This window comes from Macrotis lagotis, chromosome 2, assembly GCF_037893015.1.
Source record: "Macrotis lagotis isolate mMagLag1 chromosome 2, bilby.v1.9.chrom.fasta, whole genome shotgun sequence".
NCBI lineage: Eukaryota > Metazoa > Chordata > Mammalia > Peramelemorphia > Peramelidae > Macrotis > Macrotis lagotis.
The window spans coordinates 12,323,959-12,344,202 of record NC_133659.1 but is presented as its reverse complement, the minus strand read 5'-3'; the positions used below and the strand labels follow the sequence as shown (position 1 = coordinate 12,344,202).

The following is a 20,244-nucleotide window of genomic DNA, read 5'->3' as shown; positions in this document are numbered from 1 at the left end:
AAAATATAGTGGAAAGACCATTGGAGTTGGAGTCAAAAAACCTGGGTGCACATCTCAACTCTGCCCGTATTTACCCTTCTGACCTTAGACAAGTCACATGTGTATAAGCCTCAGTTGTCCCACTATGCTAGATAGATAGATGTTGGGGAAGAGGTGGGGAGTTAGGGATTAGACCTGTGATTTCACTGACAGTCTCAGTTTCCTGTACTGTAAAATGGACTGATAGACCTAGATCACCTCAGTTCCATTGCCTAGTCTATGGAACCTGGAGTTCCATGATCTGGGTCCTTTTCTGCTTCTCCCAGTTAGGGCCTAAGGGAAGAAACAGTCCTGGGGTGCCACCTGCTGGTCTCTTTAGTCAGGTTCACCCTCAAAGTCAACCACTTCCCAAGAGGCATCTCTTTTAAGAACAATATAGAGAATTCTGATCTTCAAAGGAGAGAACCTGCATTCAAATATAAACTCTATTTCTTACCAACTGGGTTCTCCTGACTGAGTCACTCTACTTACTAGATTCTCCTTTTCCTCATATGTAACATGAGTATGTTGGGGAGCAAAGTTTATATGAGTAGATGCCTTCTGGGGTTCCATCCTGCTATGAAATCTTAAAGTTCTCAGAATCACAAGGTATGCTGGCCAGAACTCCATAACCCATGGAAATGCAAGAAAGACATTTATCAATACCACAGTCTTATTTCTGGTACCCCGGCTTAGCAAAATATCCAAGACCTTGTAGGTTATTTCTTGATGTTTGTCCTTCATTCTTGAAGACCCTGACATCAGGGAGGTGATGCCATGACAAGTATGTGAATTGGATTTGTGTGAGGGGGTGCTGTGCTAAGTCACCAGCCTTACTGTCTTCTCCAGGGCCTTCTGGGTCCAGTGGCCAGATAGGAATCAGGACAAGGTATTTCTTAAATTCTAGCTGACTAATTGACTGTATCCAACTGTTTCCCTTTGTATCTATTGACTAGCACAGTGCCGAGCCTATAAGAGGTCCTTAGCAAATTCTTTTTTCATTCATTCATTCATCTATTCATTCCTGACCCCAAATCTGGCCCTCTCTCCACCATCCCACCTTGTTGACTTTCCTAGGACATTGTAAATATTTGTAGTTTGCTTTTGGGATTGCTTTGGACTGGATTAGATTTATTTTAGAGACTCTGAATCGAGAGTCACAAGTCCTGGATTTGAATCTTAGTTCCTTTATTTACCTCCTATATGGTCATGAGCAAGTCTGGACTCAACCCTTTTCACCCCTAGTTTGTTTGTTCCTATGGAAAATGGCAGACTTTGACTAGATAACCTCCAACTCAGCACTAACATCTTCTCATCCCAAAGTCTATCATCTTCAAAATAGAACTTTCCATCGAGGGCTGCCTAATGTTCATATCGATTATCCAAGCTCAATTTTTGGCATTGCAAAGAACAGTTTTGTAGTAGGAGGTGGTGAAGATGGATGGGCCTGTGACGGGCCTTGGGCATTATAAATGAGGAAGCAGGTGGCCATCTGAAGCCACTGCCCTCTCTTGTTGGTGATTCATCCTCTAATCATTCATTTCTTGGCCACCACAACGAGGTATGTGGCATTTTCCCCTCTTCCAAAAGAATAGATCTATATTCACTGTGGGCAGGTTGGGAAATTGAGGATTAGAGAAAGGCGTCTTCAAATTAGAACTGAAAGCTTTCCGGAGGTGGGCAGTTTACTTGCATTAAAATTGATGGGCCTTGAAGGAGAAGAGTTTGAAAATATTAGCAAGGTTGGGGGGATGCAGTAAATCACACAGAGCAATTCCTTTAGTCAATCTTGCAAATGAATTTTTGGCTTTTCCTAACCAAACTTTTCAGTGGACCGGACAGGTCTGGACCTTGTTCATTATAGGCACTGCCTTGCTGTGTGATCCAGGGCAAAACACGTGACCTCTTTGAGACTTGGTTTCCTCACCTGGTAGCTATTTGATGCAGTGGATAAACTACTGAACCTGGAGATGGAATCTGGTCTCAGATACTCACTAGTCAAGTCACTTCACCTCTGACTGCCTCAGTTTCCTTATTTGTAAGATGAAGATAATAATAGCAGCTACTTCCCAGTCTTCTTGTGAGGATTAATTGAAATATTTGTAAAGAATGCCTGGCACATGGGGATGGGGATTTTTTCCTTGTTCTGTACCCCAAGTCTGTGGATGTGGGGTTTTTTGATCCCCTCTTCTGGCTGCTTCAACACTTTGCTAGGTATATCACCTCATTGGTACAGCTGCTCCCCCCAGAAACACAGATGCTGCCCTCTCTCTGCCCTCTCATCCTTTGCTATGTTTGTTTCTCTTCACCCAAAAGTCCTTCCTATGGGGTTTACTCAGAATGCTCAGGGAGAGCATGGGAGGCAGAGAACTGGACTTAGCTACAGGAAGACCTGGATTCAAATCTCACCTTAAATACTTACCTTGGGGAAAGCACTATGTCTTAGACAAGTCAAATAACATTGAGAAATTGTTCCCTCATCCATAAAATAGAGATATTATTTGTCCTACTCAACCCTCAGGAATGATTCACAGTAAATCAAATATGTGTGTGAAAAGAACTGTGTAAACCTGATGATTGTGCAAATATCAGATACCATTGAATTGTGGCTTATGTTTTGATACTATAATATAAGTATGTTGCTGTCATCCAAGTCACTACTAGTGATGATGGAAGTGGTGTGGTGGATTGAAAGCCTAAAACCAAAAGACTTATATGGATTGTGTGCCCCTGGGCTAGTCCTTCAACCTCTCAGAAATCTAGGCAGCTCTTCAAAACTCTAAATTGCAGGAAAATGCCAACTTGTACCAGGAGAGAGAGTTTTCTTAACCTATGAAATCACAGGTTGCTGACCTATCACCTTTCCTGTTAGCCATACTATAGTGTTGGTAATTGTCTCAATTCCAGCAGCAACCATAAATACCATTTCTCTAGCTCTTTTGATGTTTTGTGGCCTCTTACCACATGACCAATCAACCTTATTTTCTGTCAGTGAATCTCATTGCTATTTTAACATAACTTCTTTATAATTCATCATCAGTAAAATGGGGCAGTCTACTTACATTTGCCAACCCTTTATTTGTTGACTTTCAAATCACTTAGATTTTTGATTCTTTGGAGCTTTTAGCATTTTGTGATTTGTAATCATCCACCATCTCAAGAAGAATATTAGTGACTTTGGTTTCTGAGAGAACTTTGAGGTTATTGCCCACTTTTCCAAAGGCTGTCCAATCCTCTCTTCCTCTTTTTTATTATCTGGTTATGCTCACTATATACCCGCCATGAACCAGCTCAGTGACTTCATGGGGCTATGCATCAAAGTCTGAACCAGATAAAATTGTTGAGTTTCTCACTTCATTAATTCCAAGAAACTTTTGGTGTCTGAGCCACACAGTGTGAAGCAATGGCCCCAAACCCAAACTCCTAGATAGGAATTTAAGGTTTTTTTAGGAGAAAAATGAAGCAGGATGCTCTATTGCCTGTCTTTCATCTGTGAGTGGGACTAGCTCCCAAGATAGAGAACACAATGAAGCAGAGTGTGGGCAGAGCTCAGTGTGACCTATATCCCTAATGTGTTGTGGACACCATCTCTATCTCATAAACAGACAGTTCTTAAGAAAGGGTTGAATATCATGACTGATAAAATTCATAAAATTCAGTGTGAAGGGGTGGGTACTTCAACATAATCTCCTCAGGGAGAATTATGTCATCATGTATGGGTGGTTTACTAGGAAAGAACATTGAGAAACACATACTATTGGCCTCACTCTCCATGAGAAGCTTATAGATTCTGCTCTGAGTCAGGCACACATAATGAGTAGCCCTGAGCTATCTTGATTACCGGCACAGATGATTTTGGTCCAACTGGGTAATTGCCCAGGAAACTAAAATCGTTGAGTATTAAAGAGGAAATCCATGTTTGTGTAGGGAATGTTAATAAGAAGAAGGTTGGAGGTAAGGTCATTAAAAAGAAATACTAAGGTAGAGTCATATAATTTCTCCATAAATGTGTTCACATTTGGAAAGGGAATCAGGGAATGATTCAGGCAATATATTCTCTTAAAGGTTAAATGTATCTTGTGTATACTTGGTTCATTGAAATAGATTATGAAGACTGGAAGGGGGAGAAAGGGGAGGAGGCCTTGCATTGGTTTTGGGAAGAATTTCCATGATGAATACTTCCATAGGTGAAGAGAGATAGTATATGAAGGAGGATGGAAACCATAGATGGGGTGTGTTCTGGAATATTTGATGCTTTAAAAGACCACTCATTCCCTCTTCATACTTTGAAAGGGGGAACAATAGAATTTCTAGGACCAATTGGCACTTGGAGGAGTGGATGAACATGAACACAGAGAGGAGATGTGGGGATAAATAGAGGGAAAAGAGTAATGAGGCAGAGGGTGAGGTTCAGTGACAGATTGCATAGTCAGAGATATGATGGGGGGAGGTCTTCTGATACCTTCAAGAAGTGACCTTGTTCTAGGACTGAGACACAATGGAAACCATGTTCAACAATGCATTGGAGGAAGATGCCTAGAGGGAAGAGAGAGACTAGTTAAGAATTAGGGTCATGAATCACTAGAACAGATTATGAAATGTCCCTCCATCCTATAGGTAAGGAAGTGTGGGCTAGGAGGACAGAATGACCCATACATTGGTGGGTATAACCTTGCATTGATTTCTTTTTTTTAGTATGTTGGGAAATGCAGTGAGGTTAAAAAAAAAAAAAAACACCTCCCTGGCCACTACTCCCTGTGTGTGATATCTTGTCTTCTCCAATTTAGATTACATGCCCCTTGAGGGCAGAAAATATGTTGCTACATTTATATTCCCAGGATTTAAAATTGTAAAAACGTTCTTCATTTAAGCACATAGTAAATGTTAAATGCTTTTCTGTTTCATTTATTCATAGAAGCTGTGGCAACTTGGGAAGATCATCTTGTTCCTTGGAACATTTCTTTCCTTATCTGTATAATATTTTGTTGTTGTGATTCAGGCATTTTTCAGTTGTGTCCAGTGCTCTGTGACCTCTTTTGAGATTTTCTTGGCAAAGTCCTTCACAGTCTGCCTCCTCCTTCCTTTCTAGTCTTCCTATCCCTTCTTCCCCATCCCATATTCTTTGATCCAGTGGCTCTGGCCTCCTGGCTGTTTCATGCCCAAGACCCTCCATCTCTCAGCTCTGGCAAATTTCTCTGACTGTCCCCCATGTTTGAAACATCTTCTTTCTCTGCTCTACCTCCTGACCACCCTTACTTTCTTTTTTTGTTGTTGTTGTTAGGTGTTTGCAAGTCAATGGGGTTAAGTGACTTGCCCAAGGTCACACAGCCAGTCAATTATTAAGTGTCTGATGCCAGATTTGAACTCAGGTCCCCCTGAGTCCAGGGCTAGTGTTCTATCCACTGCACCACCTCACTACCCCCTTACTTCCTTTAAGTCCTAGTTAAAATCCCATCTTCTTCAGCAAGTGCTCCTCAACCCTTCTTAGGTCCAGTGATTTCCTTTTCTTATCTCTTCTCTTTCCTATATAGAGTTTATTTGTACATGTTTATTTGCTTGCTGACTTCCCCATTAGAGTGGAAGTTGCTTGCTATTTTTTGCCTCTTTTTCTATCCCCGGCTCTTAGCACATTGTTATATAGGAGGTTCTTTATATTTATTGACCGACGAAAAGAATAAAAAAGTATTTCAGTGGTGTCTATAAGCATCTCAACTGGTCTCCTTCCTCCTTCAGAGGGTGCAGCCATGGCCTTCCTCCCCCTTCCCTGTTTGCACCCTCCCTCTCCAAGGCTCCCACATATTTCCTCAGGCCTAAGATAGGATCATGGAAGCAGAATTGAAGAGGCTGAGATGTGACTCGGAAAGCCTCCTTGGGGCTTTGATTGCAGACTTAGGCTGCTAAAAATAAGCCCAGAGAGCAGCAAAGCCTGGAAGACTCTTGAGGATTCCTAATAGAACTGTACAACTGACTATTTCCAGAATGACGTGCTCAAGCCCCTCAGAGGTGGAATTGGACCTTGATTGTTGCATGCCGTTCATGGGGTATTCTTAAGAGGGTAAGGAAGAAGGCCTCAAAGTAGCAATTCCATTTCTCAGTGGAACACACTGGGAAGAAAAGAGGTGGGGGAGAGAGAGACAGAGAGGAACAGAGCGAGACAGAGACAGAGACAGACAGAGAGACAGAGAGGGAAGGGAGAGGGAGAGAGACACACAGACAGACACAGAGAGACAGAGAGATAGAGCCAGAAACATGCACAGAGACAGACAGACAGACTCAGAGACAAAGGGGGGGGGTGAGGTTGTTTTGATTAGTACAAGAAATATTGCACTCTGCCCATTGGGTGAAGGGGGAGGAACAGACATCTGGTACTAATATACAAAGTCAGGAGATGCACATTTTCAGTAATATGTCATACTAGAGTCTAGTTGGATAGAAATCTGGGGAAAAAATTCAGGTTGAGGTTGGGCTGACTGATCCTAGATACAGTGTTGTATATAAGATACATACGACTATCATTGAAATTACAGCCATATGTGTGTGTGTGTGTGTGTGTGTGTGTGTGTTACCTTTGATGAGCTCTACAAAGTGGGCAATTCCCACTGTGAAAACCACCCCAACTGGTGCAGCTCAGCTCTCAGCTGTGACTCACAGCTCCAGTTGATTGGGTCAATGAGTTATGAAGATCATGCATGCTCATGTATCAGAAGCAAGTCTTGAACCTGGGTCTTCTGGATTCCCAGTGCGGACTCTCTAGCCAATCATCTGGCAATATAGCCTGTCTTTCATGGTGTTAAGCCTTTCTGAAAATCTTAACTCTGGTCAGGACTCGGAGGCATTGGAAGGGGATCCTTGGCTAAGGAAATGACTTTCTCTCAGTCCTGCTGATTTATTTGTGAAATTTCGGTTGGCACCACAAAATCAGCTTGCCTTAAAGGGTGGTCTCATTTCTGGAAACATCGCAACTGAGGAATGGAACGTTTTTTTCACTTTGTGGGAAATGATGTCCTTATTATGAGGAAACTATAATGTTTGAATGTGGGGCTATTTTCCTTTCTCATTAAAGTCTTAAAACACAAACACAATTTGAAGTTATTAAAGGTTCAGTCTGAAACAGCTGAAACTGAATTTAAGAAAATTGGCCCCCAGTGCCTCAGTTTCATTTTCACAACATCATGGTTTGGGAGGCAGGATGGGGGAAGGGGAGTAAGAGTTTGTTCTGTTGGGTTGTTTTTTCTTCAAACTGTTCATTCCTTCTGTCAAAAGAATACAATCTAGGAAGGGATTCCAAACACACCATTGCCCCCCACATTCAGGTCAGGTTGTTTAACCACCAAATTTCCCCAGTGGAAGAAATATTCATCAATCATTAAGGCTTAGTGGGGTTCAACTCTGAAAAAGAGAAAGTCGACCAGTATTAGATAATACATTTGAAGGGATCTTAAAATTATTTTGTGCATAGAATTTGGTTGCATTTATTATCCCTTGAAATTGGACTAGAATTTAATAAGATGTTAAAACCTAAAGAGACTTTAGTGAGTCCAAACTTCTCATTTTAGAGATTAGAAAGCCAAGGACTGAGGAGCTCTAATGACTCAGGCAAGGTCACTTAAGTAAGAAGAGGCAGAGACAGGTAGAAGTCTCATTTTCTCAGTCCCAGTCTTTCCTCTAAAAAATGGGCTTTGGGGGAGGTCTTAGAAAACTTTTATCAGTTAGAGTTTTTCACGCTTTTAATGGAATTTTGACTGAAAAAAATGACTTTAGAGGAGGAAGTACAAAGGGGCAGGACCAAGAATAAAAGAGCGTGAACATACCAAGGAGGAAGGGGTCAGGTTTTTCCTGTGATCATAAGCTTGTTCCCTTGAATGGGGGAAAGGGTACTTTGTTCTCCAAGATGATCTTAAGATGGGGGGAGGGGAGGGTGATGCCGTGGCATGCAGGTGAATCAGATTTAAGTGAGGGAGGTCTGTGCAAAGTCACCAACTTTACAACAAAGGGGAGAGAGTGGAGTTGGGACAGGACCTCCCAGCTCTTCTCTTGCAATCTGGATCTGGGCAGAGATCCTTTCTACAATGATCAGATAACAGTTTCATGATGATAACCAGAATAGCAAATGAATTTAAAGGAACTCCATATGAGAAATGATCCCAATAATTAGGGATGTTTAGCCTGGAAAGGAGAATTTCAAGGGGAGATGGGATAGCTGACTTCACAAACTTAAAATGTGGAAGAGGGATCTGGCCTTTGAGGCCCCTTTCAGGCACCCATGAGGTATCTTCCTCAAGAAGGCAAAATCCCTTACTCTTGATCTCATATTCTCAACATAAGAGCTTCTGGGAAATGGAATCGTCAAACAACATACAAGTGGAAAGAGTTTTGGAGGGGAAGGGAGGCGTCTAGAGATAGGGACTAATGACTCATATTTATATGGCTTCTTTAAAGTTTGAACTTAAATATAATATTTAATTTGATCCTTAGGACAACCCTAAGAGCTAGGAGATATTCTTATCTCCATTTTAGAGATGAGGAAAGTGAGGTTGAGAAAGGTTACATGACTTGCCTAGGATCACACCAGAGAACAAGTGTAGGATTTGAACTCAGGATTTGCTGACTTAGAGGCCAGCTCTCCCTCCACTCTGTCACATGTCTCATTAACCTCCAACCCTATTCATTGACATGGTTAGGTGCTTATCAGATCACTTTAGTGCTTTGTCTTTCCAAGCTGGCCGTATATCTTCTCAAGCTGCTTGCTCCTCAGTTGGATTTGCATCATCACTCAGTAGAAGCCTCAATTCTAGGCAATAAAAGACCCATTAGGAACAATGAGGCCATTGTGAGATGACACCTTGATTTCTCAACTCCCCTAGTTCTGTCTATAACAGAAGAATTTATTAGGATTGATCCACATGTTCTCGGTGACCAGATCCCCTGGAGAAGGTCTCTGCTGAAAGGAGCCTCTGCCAATTGTGGAATGAATGAGTCTTGGTGACTTGGAGCCTCTGCCTTGTACTATGAAATGCAGTTGGGGCAGCAGCTGCAGCACGGGGAACTTGGGATGGAAAAGGAGAGACTAGCAGCTGGGATTCAGGGATGGGATGCTTCTCCTCGTTCTCTTACTTCAGCCAAAGGTCTCAGCATCACCTTGGGGTCCTATTGCCTCTTTCTTCTTTTACTCCTCTCAAGCTTTTCAATAGGATTTGTTTTAATCCTGTTTTTGTCTGAGTCCTATTTCTGCTCCATGGAGTCTGTCCCAGCATTTTTCCTCCCAATGGGGGCTGAGTAAGATGTGGCTATCTTCTGCCATCTGCTGGTTTTCTGTCTTCATTGGGGAAGGAAAGAAAGAAAGAAAAAAAGGAAGGAAGGAAGGAAGGAAGGAAGGAAGGAAGGAAGGAAGGAAGGAAGGAAGGAAAGAAGGGAGAGAGGGAGGGAAGGGGGGAGAGAGGGAGGGAAGGGGGGAGGAGGGAGGGAGGAAGGTTTTATCCCTATGGTTTTTATCATTGTCTTATACTGTATTGACTTTATTACCTTTTATAGACCATGGTTGAACTTAAACTTAAAATCTTGTTACAGCATCTACCAATCTGAGCCACCTCTCTCACCAGCCACCAAAATTCAGGAATCAATGAGGAGTCAGATAAGATTACATGTCTGGGGACCAAAAGGCAAGCAGAGACATTATGTCTTATGTCTTTCCATATGCCCTGTATCCTTGATAACTGGGTCATGCTGCTTTAATAACAACACCCCCCAAAAAACCCCACAAATAATAATAACATAAAACCACCTTAAGCTTATGTCCATAGGATCATTTATTTATATGTAGAAGGGACTTTGGAATCATTTAGTCCATTTTACAAATGAAGAAACTGAGGTACAGAGTTCTTCAGTGGTTTCTCAAGGGTCCCCAGGCCTCAGAATCAGAACAGTTGGTCTCCAATATTAGAGATGACTGGAGTTGAGGAAGAAAGGGTTGATGGACTCAGATCTCCTAGATTAGACTTGGTTTGAGAATGAGTGTCCCCTCCCCAGCTACCCTCAAGCCTGACAATTTGTTGGGCAGATTGTAAAGGCCTGTGTTAACCAGACCAAGGAGCTTCAGTGTCCCCAGCAGCCAGGAAAGTCTCTGAAATCTTCCCCAGAGAAAGCTTGCCAGCCTGGCCTCAGGCTGTTCTCAGTTTCCAGGCTAAATGGAACAGGACTTCTAACCCTGCTTGGCCTCTGGGCAGGCAGGCAGCTGGGAATTTGTGACATATCATATACTGAGGATCCCTGACAGTGAGCACAGTCCTGGCAAAGTCCAGAACCACAAATATTGAGTTGGTTTTGTAAGCATATGAGACTCTGTTGGGTAAGCATACAGAGAGCTCTGTTAGGTAAACACTCCAGAGAGAAAAATTCTCATCCCCATTTAATAGATGAGAAAACTGAGCCTCACAGTGGTTTGTACAGGAGGTCAGAGGTGGGCTTTCACCTCTGGGCCTTGCTGACCCCAACTTTAGCATGCTGGGACACTAAGCTTTCCTTAGAGAGAATGCTGAAATGAGAGTTAAGAAGGTCTGTGAGGTTAGACTTGAGAAGACTACAGGGAGACAGGACAACTAAGTTCAAGAATCTAAGGGGCAACTAGGTGGTTCAGTAGATAGAGCACTGGCCCTGATCTGAGTTCAAATCCAGCCTCAGACACTTAATAATTACCTAGCTGTGTGACCTTGGACAAGTCATTTAGCCTCATTGCCTTGCAAAACAAAAAAAAAAATCTAAGGGGTTACCATGAGGAAGGAGAGGCTTATTTTTTTCTTAGCCCCAGAGGGCAGCAGTTTCAATGAAGCCAACACAGACTCAGGAAACATTTCCTCATAATTAGAGTTGTCCTGGGCAGCTATCTGGTGTCAGTGTCCAGTCAGGACAGTTCATCTTTGTGAGTTCAAATCTAGCCTCAGATACTAGCTGTTTGTTCCTGGGCAAGTCACTTCACCCCGTTTGCCTCAGCTTCCTCATCTATCAAATGACCTGGAGAAGGAAATGTCCAACCATTCCAGTATCTCTGCCAAGAAAACCACAAATGAAGTTACGAAGAGTCAGGCACAATTGAAACAACACAATAATAACTACAATGAGCTGTCCTGAAACAGAATAAATTATCTTGAGAGGTAACAGGTTCCTCAGGATTGGTGGTCTTCCCTCAGCTGGATGACCACTTGGCCATTTTAATGAGAATTCTTTCATAGGGATGGTTAGGTCTAGATGGTCATGAGGTCCCTTCTGCCTCTAATGCTCATCGATTTAGAATTAGAAAGAATCTCAGGGGCAACTAGGTGGCACAGTGGATAGAGTGCCGGCCCTGGAGTCAGGAGGACCTGAGTTCAAATCCGGCCACAGACACTTAATAATTGCCTAGCTGTGTGGCCTTGGGCAAGCCACTTTACCCCACTGCCACAAAAACCTAAAAAAAAAAAAAAAGAATCTCAGAGGTGATTTAGCCTAACTCTTCAAGGAAACAGGCCTAGGAAGATTAACTAGTTTGTCCAAAGGAATAGATGACAGATTCCAACCTAGACCCCCTAAGTCCTATTCCTGCTCCTTGCAAATTCATATAAACGTTTTGGCAAATAGACATTTGTAAGCCATGTATAGCAGCTGTTGTTTTTATTCACAGATTCAATCACAAAGCATATTAGGTGCCTATTGTGTAGCTTTGTGTCCTAGTGTTCTGCTAGGGACTGAAGAGACAAATGCAAAGACTATACCAATTTCTGCTCTCCAGAAAGAGAATTCAGAATCTCAGAGTTGTAGGAAATAGAGGGACTGGATGAGAATTCCCATCAAGTAGCCAACCTGATTGTATCTGAAATCTCAGGAGAGGGGGAACCTGCTCCCTCTTGAGGCACCTAGAATGTGGACTATTAGAGCTGAAAGGGACTTTAGAACTTGGTTCATTTCAATCTCAAGTCCCTCCAATTTTTCATGAAATTTTGCAAATCCCCTACTCTCTTCTCACACTCTACTGTGATGGTAGCCCTTTGGGTCCCTGTCTTTTCTACCTGACCAGGCTTCAGATTATTAAGAGCTGTGGCTGTCTTCATCATTATCTCTGCTCTTCCACTCTAGTCCCTTTAGCAGTGCCTATACCTTGTTCAGTCCTAGGATTTAGAATTGTTTATACAAGAGGGAACCCATAAGCTTAGACTTTCACATACAATTGATGGTCGCCTTCCAGAGACTTCTCCAAATACGTTCTGTGGAGAAATGGATCAACAACCCATATTCTGCCTCTCCATAGTTAGTGGTTTCATTTAGTGGAGTCAAACCTATTTTTTAAATCCTGACTGTTTGCTGTACACTGTGGTAAGCACTGGATCTACAAATAGACCCCAAAAAGAAATTCTTTCATTCTAATCCTAGGAGTTGACATTGTAATGGAAACACTACCTCATAAAAGGAAGGTGAAAGGTGGGGGCAGGAGAAGAAGGTATCCCTATTGGACTATGTTGGAGAAAAACTCAGGAATGCAATATGGAGAGGAATGAGTGTAGAGCTAGATAGCCTGGAAGTTTTTGGGAAAAGGGAGCTTCTCTGGTATGTGATTGTGATAAAATACTACTGTGTGATAAGAAAAGACAAATAGGATGATTTAGAATGCCTTGGAAAGATTTACATGATGCAAAGTGAAGGGAACAGAACCAGGAGGACATTGTACTCAATAACAGCAACATTGCATAATAAAGCACTGTGAATGACTTAGCTATTCTCAGCAATTCAATGATCCAAGATAATCCCAAAGAACTAGCAATGGACATATTATCCAACTCCAGAGGAAAAAACTGATATTGATTGAATATAAATTGAAGTATGCTAGTCATCTTTTTTTCATTTTTTTATTTGAATCTTCTTGTACAAAATGACTAATGTGGAAATGCTTTATATAATTACACATGTAAAACATACATCTGATTGCTTGCCATCTCAGGGAAAGGAGGAGGGGATAGAATTTGGAACTCAAAACTTTAAATAAAATTAAACAATAGAATAATATAAAAATGAAGTAATAAAAAAGATAAAAGAAAATGCAAGAGAAAAGAAAAGAAGAGAAAAGAAACGAAAAGAAAAGAAGAGAAAAGAAACGAAAAGAAAAGAAAAGAAAAGAAAAGAAAAGAAAAGAGAAAGGGGGCTTCACAGAAGAGCTGAACAAGCAAAGGATCACAAAAACGGAAGAAGGAATTTCATAGGAGAAGGAGGCTATTGGGACATGACTGGAAGACTTCTTCCAAGGTGACCTACAGCTGGAGAGATTCATTATACTCATGAAAAACTATATTAACCATGAATAAAATATGCAGTGCTACTGAAGTATTGACTTTAAAATAGATTTCATTCTTTTGTCTACTATATTTTCTCAAAGTTTTATGAAACAGAAGCAACTCATAGTCACCAGATAGCCTCTCTCAGAGGGGGAAAATAGATCCTGAAAGAGTAGCAGAGTAAAGAATGACTATGGGAACAAGTGGAACAAAGGGCAAAATATTGACGGACTAGAACAGGAAGGTCAGGAAATCATCATAGTTTGCTCCCAATATTGGCCTGGGGAAATCTCAAGTCTCAGGTAATGTAGACTCTTAGATTTGGAAGGGATCTGCCCCAATGCCACCTGAAGCATAAACTAGCCAGCCTCTTCCTGAAATCTCCTATGCCAGGAAACGGATTCTCTAATAATGAAGCATATTTAATCGTGAAATAACTCTAATAATGCAGAGATTCTTCTTTGCCTGAATAAAACCCATCTTTTTGTACAGTCCACACAATGTACCTTTGAAGTCAAGAAAACTGACAATCCTTCCTTCCCTTCCAAACATTTTTCAAATATTTTCAGGGAGTGATTATTGAATGACCATGCCCATCCCTACCTACTCTACCTCAGTCTCTGCCGGGTATCCTCTTCTTCAAATATCCTCAGCATCTTCAATAAACTTTGAGGCACAATGAGAGCCTAGGCTTAGATGGATGCTGGAGCAGCAGGTTAGCAACAATCTGAGGATGGTGGGAAACGAGAATCTCTGCATTTAAATGATATGGGGAAATCAGAATGGGGATGCTAAGGGAAGGGTGGTCAACCTTCTCAGAAGGACTCTGGGATAGGGGTCACTTCCTGACTAGGTTACAACTTCTACATGTCTGTTATCTAGGTACATCACCTACCTAGTCTAAAAGTGGTCTGTCCTCCCCCCTGGAACTATCCATCCCTTCAGTAAATGCCACTAAAAAGAGCCTCTATTGTGGAGGATAAGTGGATCTATGTGAGTTTAATGAAATCTCTTTGTAGTTACATTTGCGTACATTATATAGCTTCACCTCAGCCTGACTGCTCATTTCATCAGTTAGTGGGTGTTTTCTGGATAGCAGGAATTTGTTCATACACATCCGAAAATATTCCTAGTATGTAGTTAATTAGTGTGAGATTCATCAGCTGGAAACTCGTAGGTGCTTATATAATCAAATCCTTAGCTCCCAACCACTCTTCTCTAAAGAAATTTTGTATTGAGACCGACCCATTTGGCAGAGAGGGAGCTGGGTCTTATTCAGTATCATTGTCATGAATAATTTTTCTCTGTCCTCCATATATACTTTGTTCTAGTTTTGTCTCAGGTAAAAGGAAGATGTCTTGAAACAAAACCATGTAAACCATAGGCCAATGACCTGCCAGTGATTCCATGATTCAATGGGCAAAGGACTGAGTTTAGGGTCAGAGGACCTAATCAAATCTCTCGCTTACTTCCTCTGTGACCCTGGGTAACCATTTATTTACAGAATTCTAGATTTTAAGAATTGTAATTGGGGCAGTTAGGTGGGGCAGTGGATGGAGCATCAGCTCTGGAGTCAGGAGGACCTGAGTTCAAGTCTGATCTCAGACATTTAATAATTGCTTAGCTGTGTGACTTGGGCAAGCCACTTAACCCCATTGCTTTAAATAAATAATCTGTTTAAAAAAAGAGTTGTAATAAACCTCTCTAGTCTAACCCATGCCAGAAAGAAATCCCTACTGTGACATTCTCAGTAAGTGGTCACCCACCTCCCTATGACTCAGTTTTTCATTTACTAAATAAGAGGTTTGAATTAGTTGACTTTTAAGGTGATGATCAAATGTAAAGACACTGATGGGAAGGAATTATCCCAGCCCCTAGCACTGTGACACTTAATTAATGCTCATTAATGCCCTAAAATTTGAATCCCAAGAACATAAGTTTACCTTTGTCCCAGGGACCTCACCTGACAAAGGCAGAGGACACAGTAGTCCTTTCCCAGGAGCAGAAGCAATAGAATAATCCTTTCTTCTATCACTATAGAAATCACTAGCTTGAAACAAGACATTCCTACATCTCATACCATAAGAAAAGGAGGGGGAAGTCCCCATGGGGTGACTGGTCTTGGCAAGCACTTTGTATGATCAGACTACAATATTATCACGATGCCATCTGGATTTGCAACAATTGGTGGGAACTATTTGCTGGTTCTCATGAAATGTGCTCCTGGGTGAATGAAGAAAATTGTGGCTTCTGATTTATCCTATTCTCACAAATGCAATCCTAGGCTAAGTCTGATTATTTCCACCTTTACAGCTTTTCTTTGATAAGCTCTCTTTTCTCCACTCACCCAGCCACTACCCTAGTTCTGATATTTATTCCCACTTGCCTATATTGTTACAAATACCTTCTAACTGATCCCCAGTCTCATATTAATATTAAATTAATTAATTACACATAATTAAATAGAAGTTAATTAATATTAAATTTAATAAACATGTATTAAAAACCAACTATGTTCCTGACAATTTGCTAAGTGTTAGTAGTGCCCTCTAAAAGTTTATAATCTAATGGGGGAGACAACATTCAAACAAATAAAAAACAAGCCACATATAGGATAAATAGAAATCATTAAAAGAGGGAAAGCACTGGAATTAAGAAGGGTAGGGTCAGGGGCAGCTAGGTGGCACAGTGGATAGAGCACCGGCCTTGGAGTCAGGAGTACCTGGGTTCAAATCGGACCTCAGACACTTAAAAATTACCTAGCCATGTGGCCTTGGGCAAGCCACTTAACCCCATTGCCTTGAAAAATCTAAAAAAACAAAAGTAGGGTCTCATCAAGCTCTAATAGGAAACCTTTCCCAACCTCTCTTAATTCTATTCTATTTCTATTCTATGTAGCTTGTTTGTAACAGATTGGATTTCTTGCTTTCTCTCACATTAGCTTGGGAGCTTCTTGAGGACAGGGACTGCCTTCTGCCACTAGTTCAGTGTCTGGGACTTAATAGAAACTCCTAAATGTTTATTGACCTCACCCATGATTCTCCATCTCTGGGCAGTGTACCCATATCTGACTTTCCCTCTTCTCACCTCTTAGCATTCCTCACTCCCTTCAAGGCTCAAATGAAATCCCACCTTGTGGGAAAGCATTCTCAGTTTCTCCCAAAGCCTTGAAATTGCCCTAGAAATCTATTCTTGAAACCAGTTACTGGCCTATTAACTCTGCCATATTAGAATGTAAGCTCCCAGAGGGCAGGGCCAATGGTTTTGTCTTCCTATGCATACCCAATGCTTAGCATAGTGTCTGGCAAATAGCCAATACTTGAATTTGGTACTAAAAATTGATTTCTACTATTGCTATACCCAGTTATCCACCTCCTACTATAAGGCTGTAGGATAGTCTGTTTACCAATTAATTTTCAACTAAAGCCCAGTGAGCCCGGAAGCTAAGGAACCGGCACCATTCTGATAAAGTCTGATGTTACTTAGATGTCCAAGTTACTGACAAAGGTGACATCTCCCCAGACCACAAGTAACTAAACTTTTCTGTTTGTTTGTTTTTTTCAGTTTCGATGTGGAAAATGGCCCGTCTCCTGGTCGAAGCCCCCTGGATCCACAGGCCAGCTCTTCCTCGGGGCTGGTGTTACACACCACCTTTCCGGGGCACAGCCAGCGGCGAGAATCATTCCTCTACAGGTCAGACAGTGACTATGACCTTTCACCAAAGGCTATGTCTAGGAATTCTTCCCTTCCAAGTGAACAGTAAGTATAAGTGCCTGGCTTCCAGTCTCACACCTACTTTATTTATTGACATTATTTCAAACAAAACTGACACACACAAAACCCTAAACAACTCCTTGTTCTTCTTTCACCTGGGACCAACAAAACATGAAAATGAATAGAGGAAAATACTGTGAATATTTTCGGGCCCTCGGGAACAATACTGAACATTGGGAACACAAAACCTGTGTTGTCAGAAAACATGAACAATATGGCGGGTGTGCTTAGGGTATGGGTAGTTCAATCTATTAGGAATTAGGATAATAAGCATTAGGATAATAACAGGGTCTTAAGATACTTCCAAATGCTGTTAAATCACATTTGGATTTTCTACTTCCTGAGGACCCTTGCAAGAGGGGAGAACAGCTTGTCAAGCACCTGGGTTTTCCTTCTGGCAAGCCATCATGGTAGAGTTGAAGCAGGGAGAGGAGGGCAAACAGAACTGTCTCTTCCTCTTGAATCTTCCAATAAGGCCCATTTGTTAAGATACCTCCTTGGTGAAACTCTACCTTACAGTTCTATTAATTAGCCATGGTTAAATATTTCCATCTTCCTTTTATTAATCAGGGTTCTCTGATTTTCACTGAATAACCACTGGGTTGTGTTTCTGGTTTATTTAATTTCAGAATCCAAATAATGTTCAATGCAGTAGTCCATCAATTAAAAGCTTTCTGGGCATACTTATAAAGTGTTTGGTTGCATGGTTCAAAATCTTTGCATTTATAAAAGCGTCAATGACTAACTATAATCCCTTAGAGGAAAAATCTACTGAGTCTTCTTTGCTTCCTAGAAGATATTGGCAAAAATGGATAGGAAAGCCAGAGGCAAAGGCAGAAAAGAGCATGAGATGCCAGGGAAAGGATTCTGGTTTCAAATCCCATCTGTTGGTGACATGATCTTGGTCAAGATAGACCTTTTCCATCCCTGTAGTCTCATCTTACCTTCAAAGAAAGGTTACTGAACTTGGAACTCAGGAAGACCTCATCTCAGATCCTTATTCAAACATTTGCTAGTTGTCTGACTTAACCTCTCTGTGCCTCAATTTCTTCAATAAGGGGGTTGATGGTCTCTTAGACGTACTCAAGCCCCAAACTTATGGCCCTATTATGAATGGTTGGTCTTTTGATGACTTCAAAGAACTCCTCCAGTTCTAAGTCTGTGAGCTTGTGAGGATAACCTCAAATGTTTCGGTAGGAATCATCAACAGGCACACCTCAGTTTCCCTGAATTATTGTGAATGGCCACCAAAGTCTGTATTATCTCCCTTGATGATGTCATTCAGTCACATGGCTGCATCTCTGCCAACAGCTCCCAATGAAGTTTTCCCATACTGAGTTACAATCCCAGATCAATGACCCTTTATAGGACATCTCTCCTTTTTATTTATTTTATATACCTCACCTTAGGGCATTCTAATATAATACCATCTTCCTCTCTCTCCCCCCACACACTTCTTCCTCTGATTTCACTGTTTCTATGAGTATTACTTTTGCCAGTTCTCTCATCCTCACATTTCACGGCCAATCAGTCAACGGGTAGCCATTGATCTCACCTCTAAAATAACCCCCATAGGAAAGCCTCCGGAATATACATCTTAATTACCGTCCACCTAAATTATTTCAGTACCCTCCTTACAAGTCTTCCTTCCCCCACGCTTCCTTTTGCCCCAATCCTTTTTTTCATATCCCTTGCAGAATAATAAATTATTATTATTATTATTATTATTATTATGTGTATTATGCTCAGAAATCTTAAGAGGTTCCCTTTGACTTCCAAGTAAAATTCAAACTGCTTTATGCAAAGTTTTTCACAATCTGGTACCTATCTTCCTTGCAAAGATGTATGTATGTATGTAGATATGTCTGTATATAAGTCTGCATACATACAAAAATATACACTGTCCCAAAAGTCTTAGTGCAGTTTCAAGCTAGTAAAGATATATATCTGTTAATATAGATGCATGTATTCATTTATTGCTAGTTTTACTATTTTAATACTAATACTATACTAAGACTATATCCACACATGTATATTTGTTTGAAGTCAAATTTTGAACTCCACTCTTTCTGATTCCAATTCCAACATTCTAGACACTGCACCATCTCCCTTACAGATAAGGAAACTGAGACACAGGGTGATTATATGACTTCCCAGGTTCATGTTGCTGGATAGTTGTGGTGGACTTTGAACCCAATTTTTCCAGATCTCAAACCCAACATTTTATCCATGACATCATAATATATGGCTTCCCTCCAATGGAATATAAGTATGAGTTCCTTGAAGGCAAGGACTGTTTCATGGTTTTGTTACTGATGTTCATCCTTCATTTTTGAAGAGGGCCAGTGACATCACAGGATGATGCATTGCCTTGCACATGAACTAAGTGAGGCAAAACAGCAATTTTGTCAGCCTCTCTATCCCTGATATGTCCATATAGTAGGAACTTCATCAAATGACATTTCAAAGACCATAGTCCACATTTGTTCTCAGAAACTTACCTTTTTATAGAACTTTGAAACTGGTCTGAGCACAGTAACCAACATCATCTCATTTGAGCATCATGACACAATGCTGGGAGAAGGGTATCCCAGGGATTTCCATTTTACAGATGAAGAAACTGAAACCCAGAAAGAATTGTCTTATCCAAAGGACCCAGAGCTAGTCAAAGGTGGGATTTGAACCCAACTCTCTCTACTTTCTCTCTAGTTGACTAGCTGCTTCCCCATGTTGCTTCATTCATGTAAGGTATGAAGCCCATCCCAAGAATCTTCTGGTTACCATTCCTACTAACCTTCTGCCCTTCTGAGAAGAGTTCAAAAGGAAGGATCTAGTCTTCTTATCCCATCCCTGTAAGCAAAGATTTGGATTGGAACAGCTCTAGCTATGAAAGGAGCTGATAGGATCAGTTTAAGGAACTCTAGAAGCCAGAGAACCTGAGTTTAGACTCTAAGTCTTCCCCTTACTTTCTGGGTGTCTCTTTGTGCCTCAATTTTTCTCCCAGATAAAATGAGAGAATTAGATTCACTTATCTCTCAAGTCCCAGCTCAAAAAAATCTATGGTCCTATTTGCAGAGTCCATGAGCATCTTGAAGCCAAACAATTTTCTGAACATCTGAGTTGAGGTTGCACCATGAAGACAAAAGGGAAAAAACCA

The 20,244-nt window shown here is 41.2% G+C and overlaps 1 protein-coding gene across 2 annotated transcripts in view; it reads left to right on the top strand.

The window, feature by feature from the left end:
- PDE4B (phosphodiesterase 4B) overlaps positions 1-20,244 on the top strand; it is a 737,209-nt gene that overhangs the window by 562,035 nt on the left and 154,930 nt on the right. For both annotated transcript variants that reach the window (XM_074221243.1, XM_074221244.1), the window contains one exon: positions 16,878-17,072. In XM_074221243.1, the coding sequence (XP_074077344.1) occupies positions 16,878-17,072 (195 nt within the window). The remainder of the gene's footprint in view (positions 1-16,877; positions 17,073-20,244) is intronic.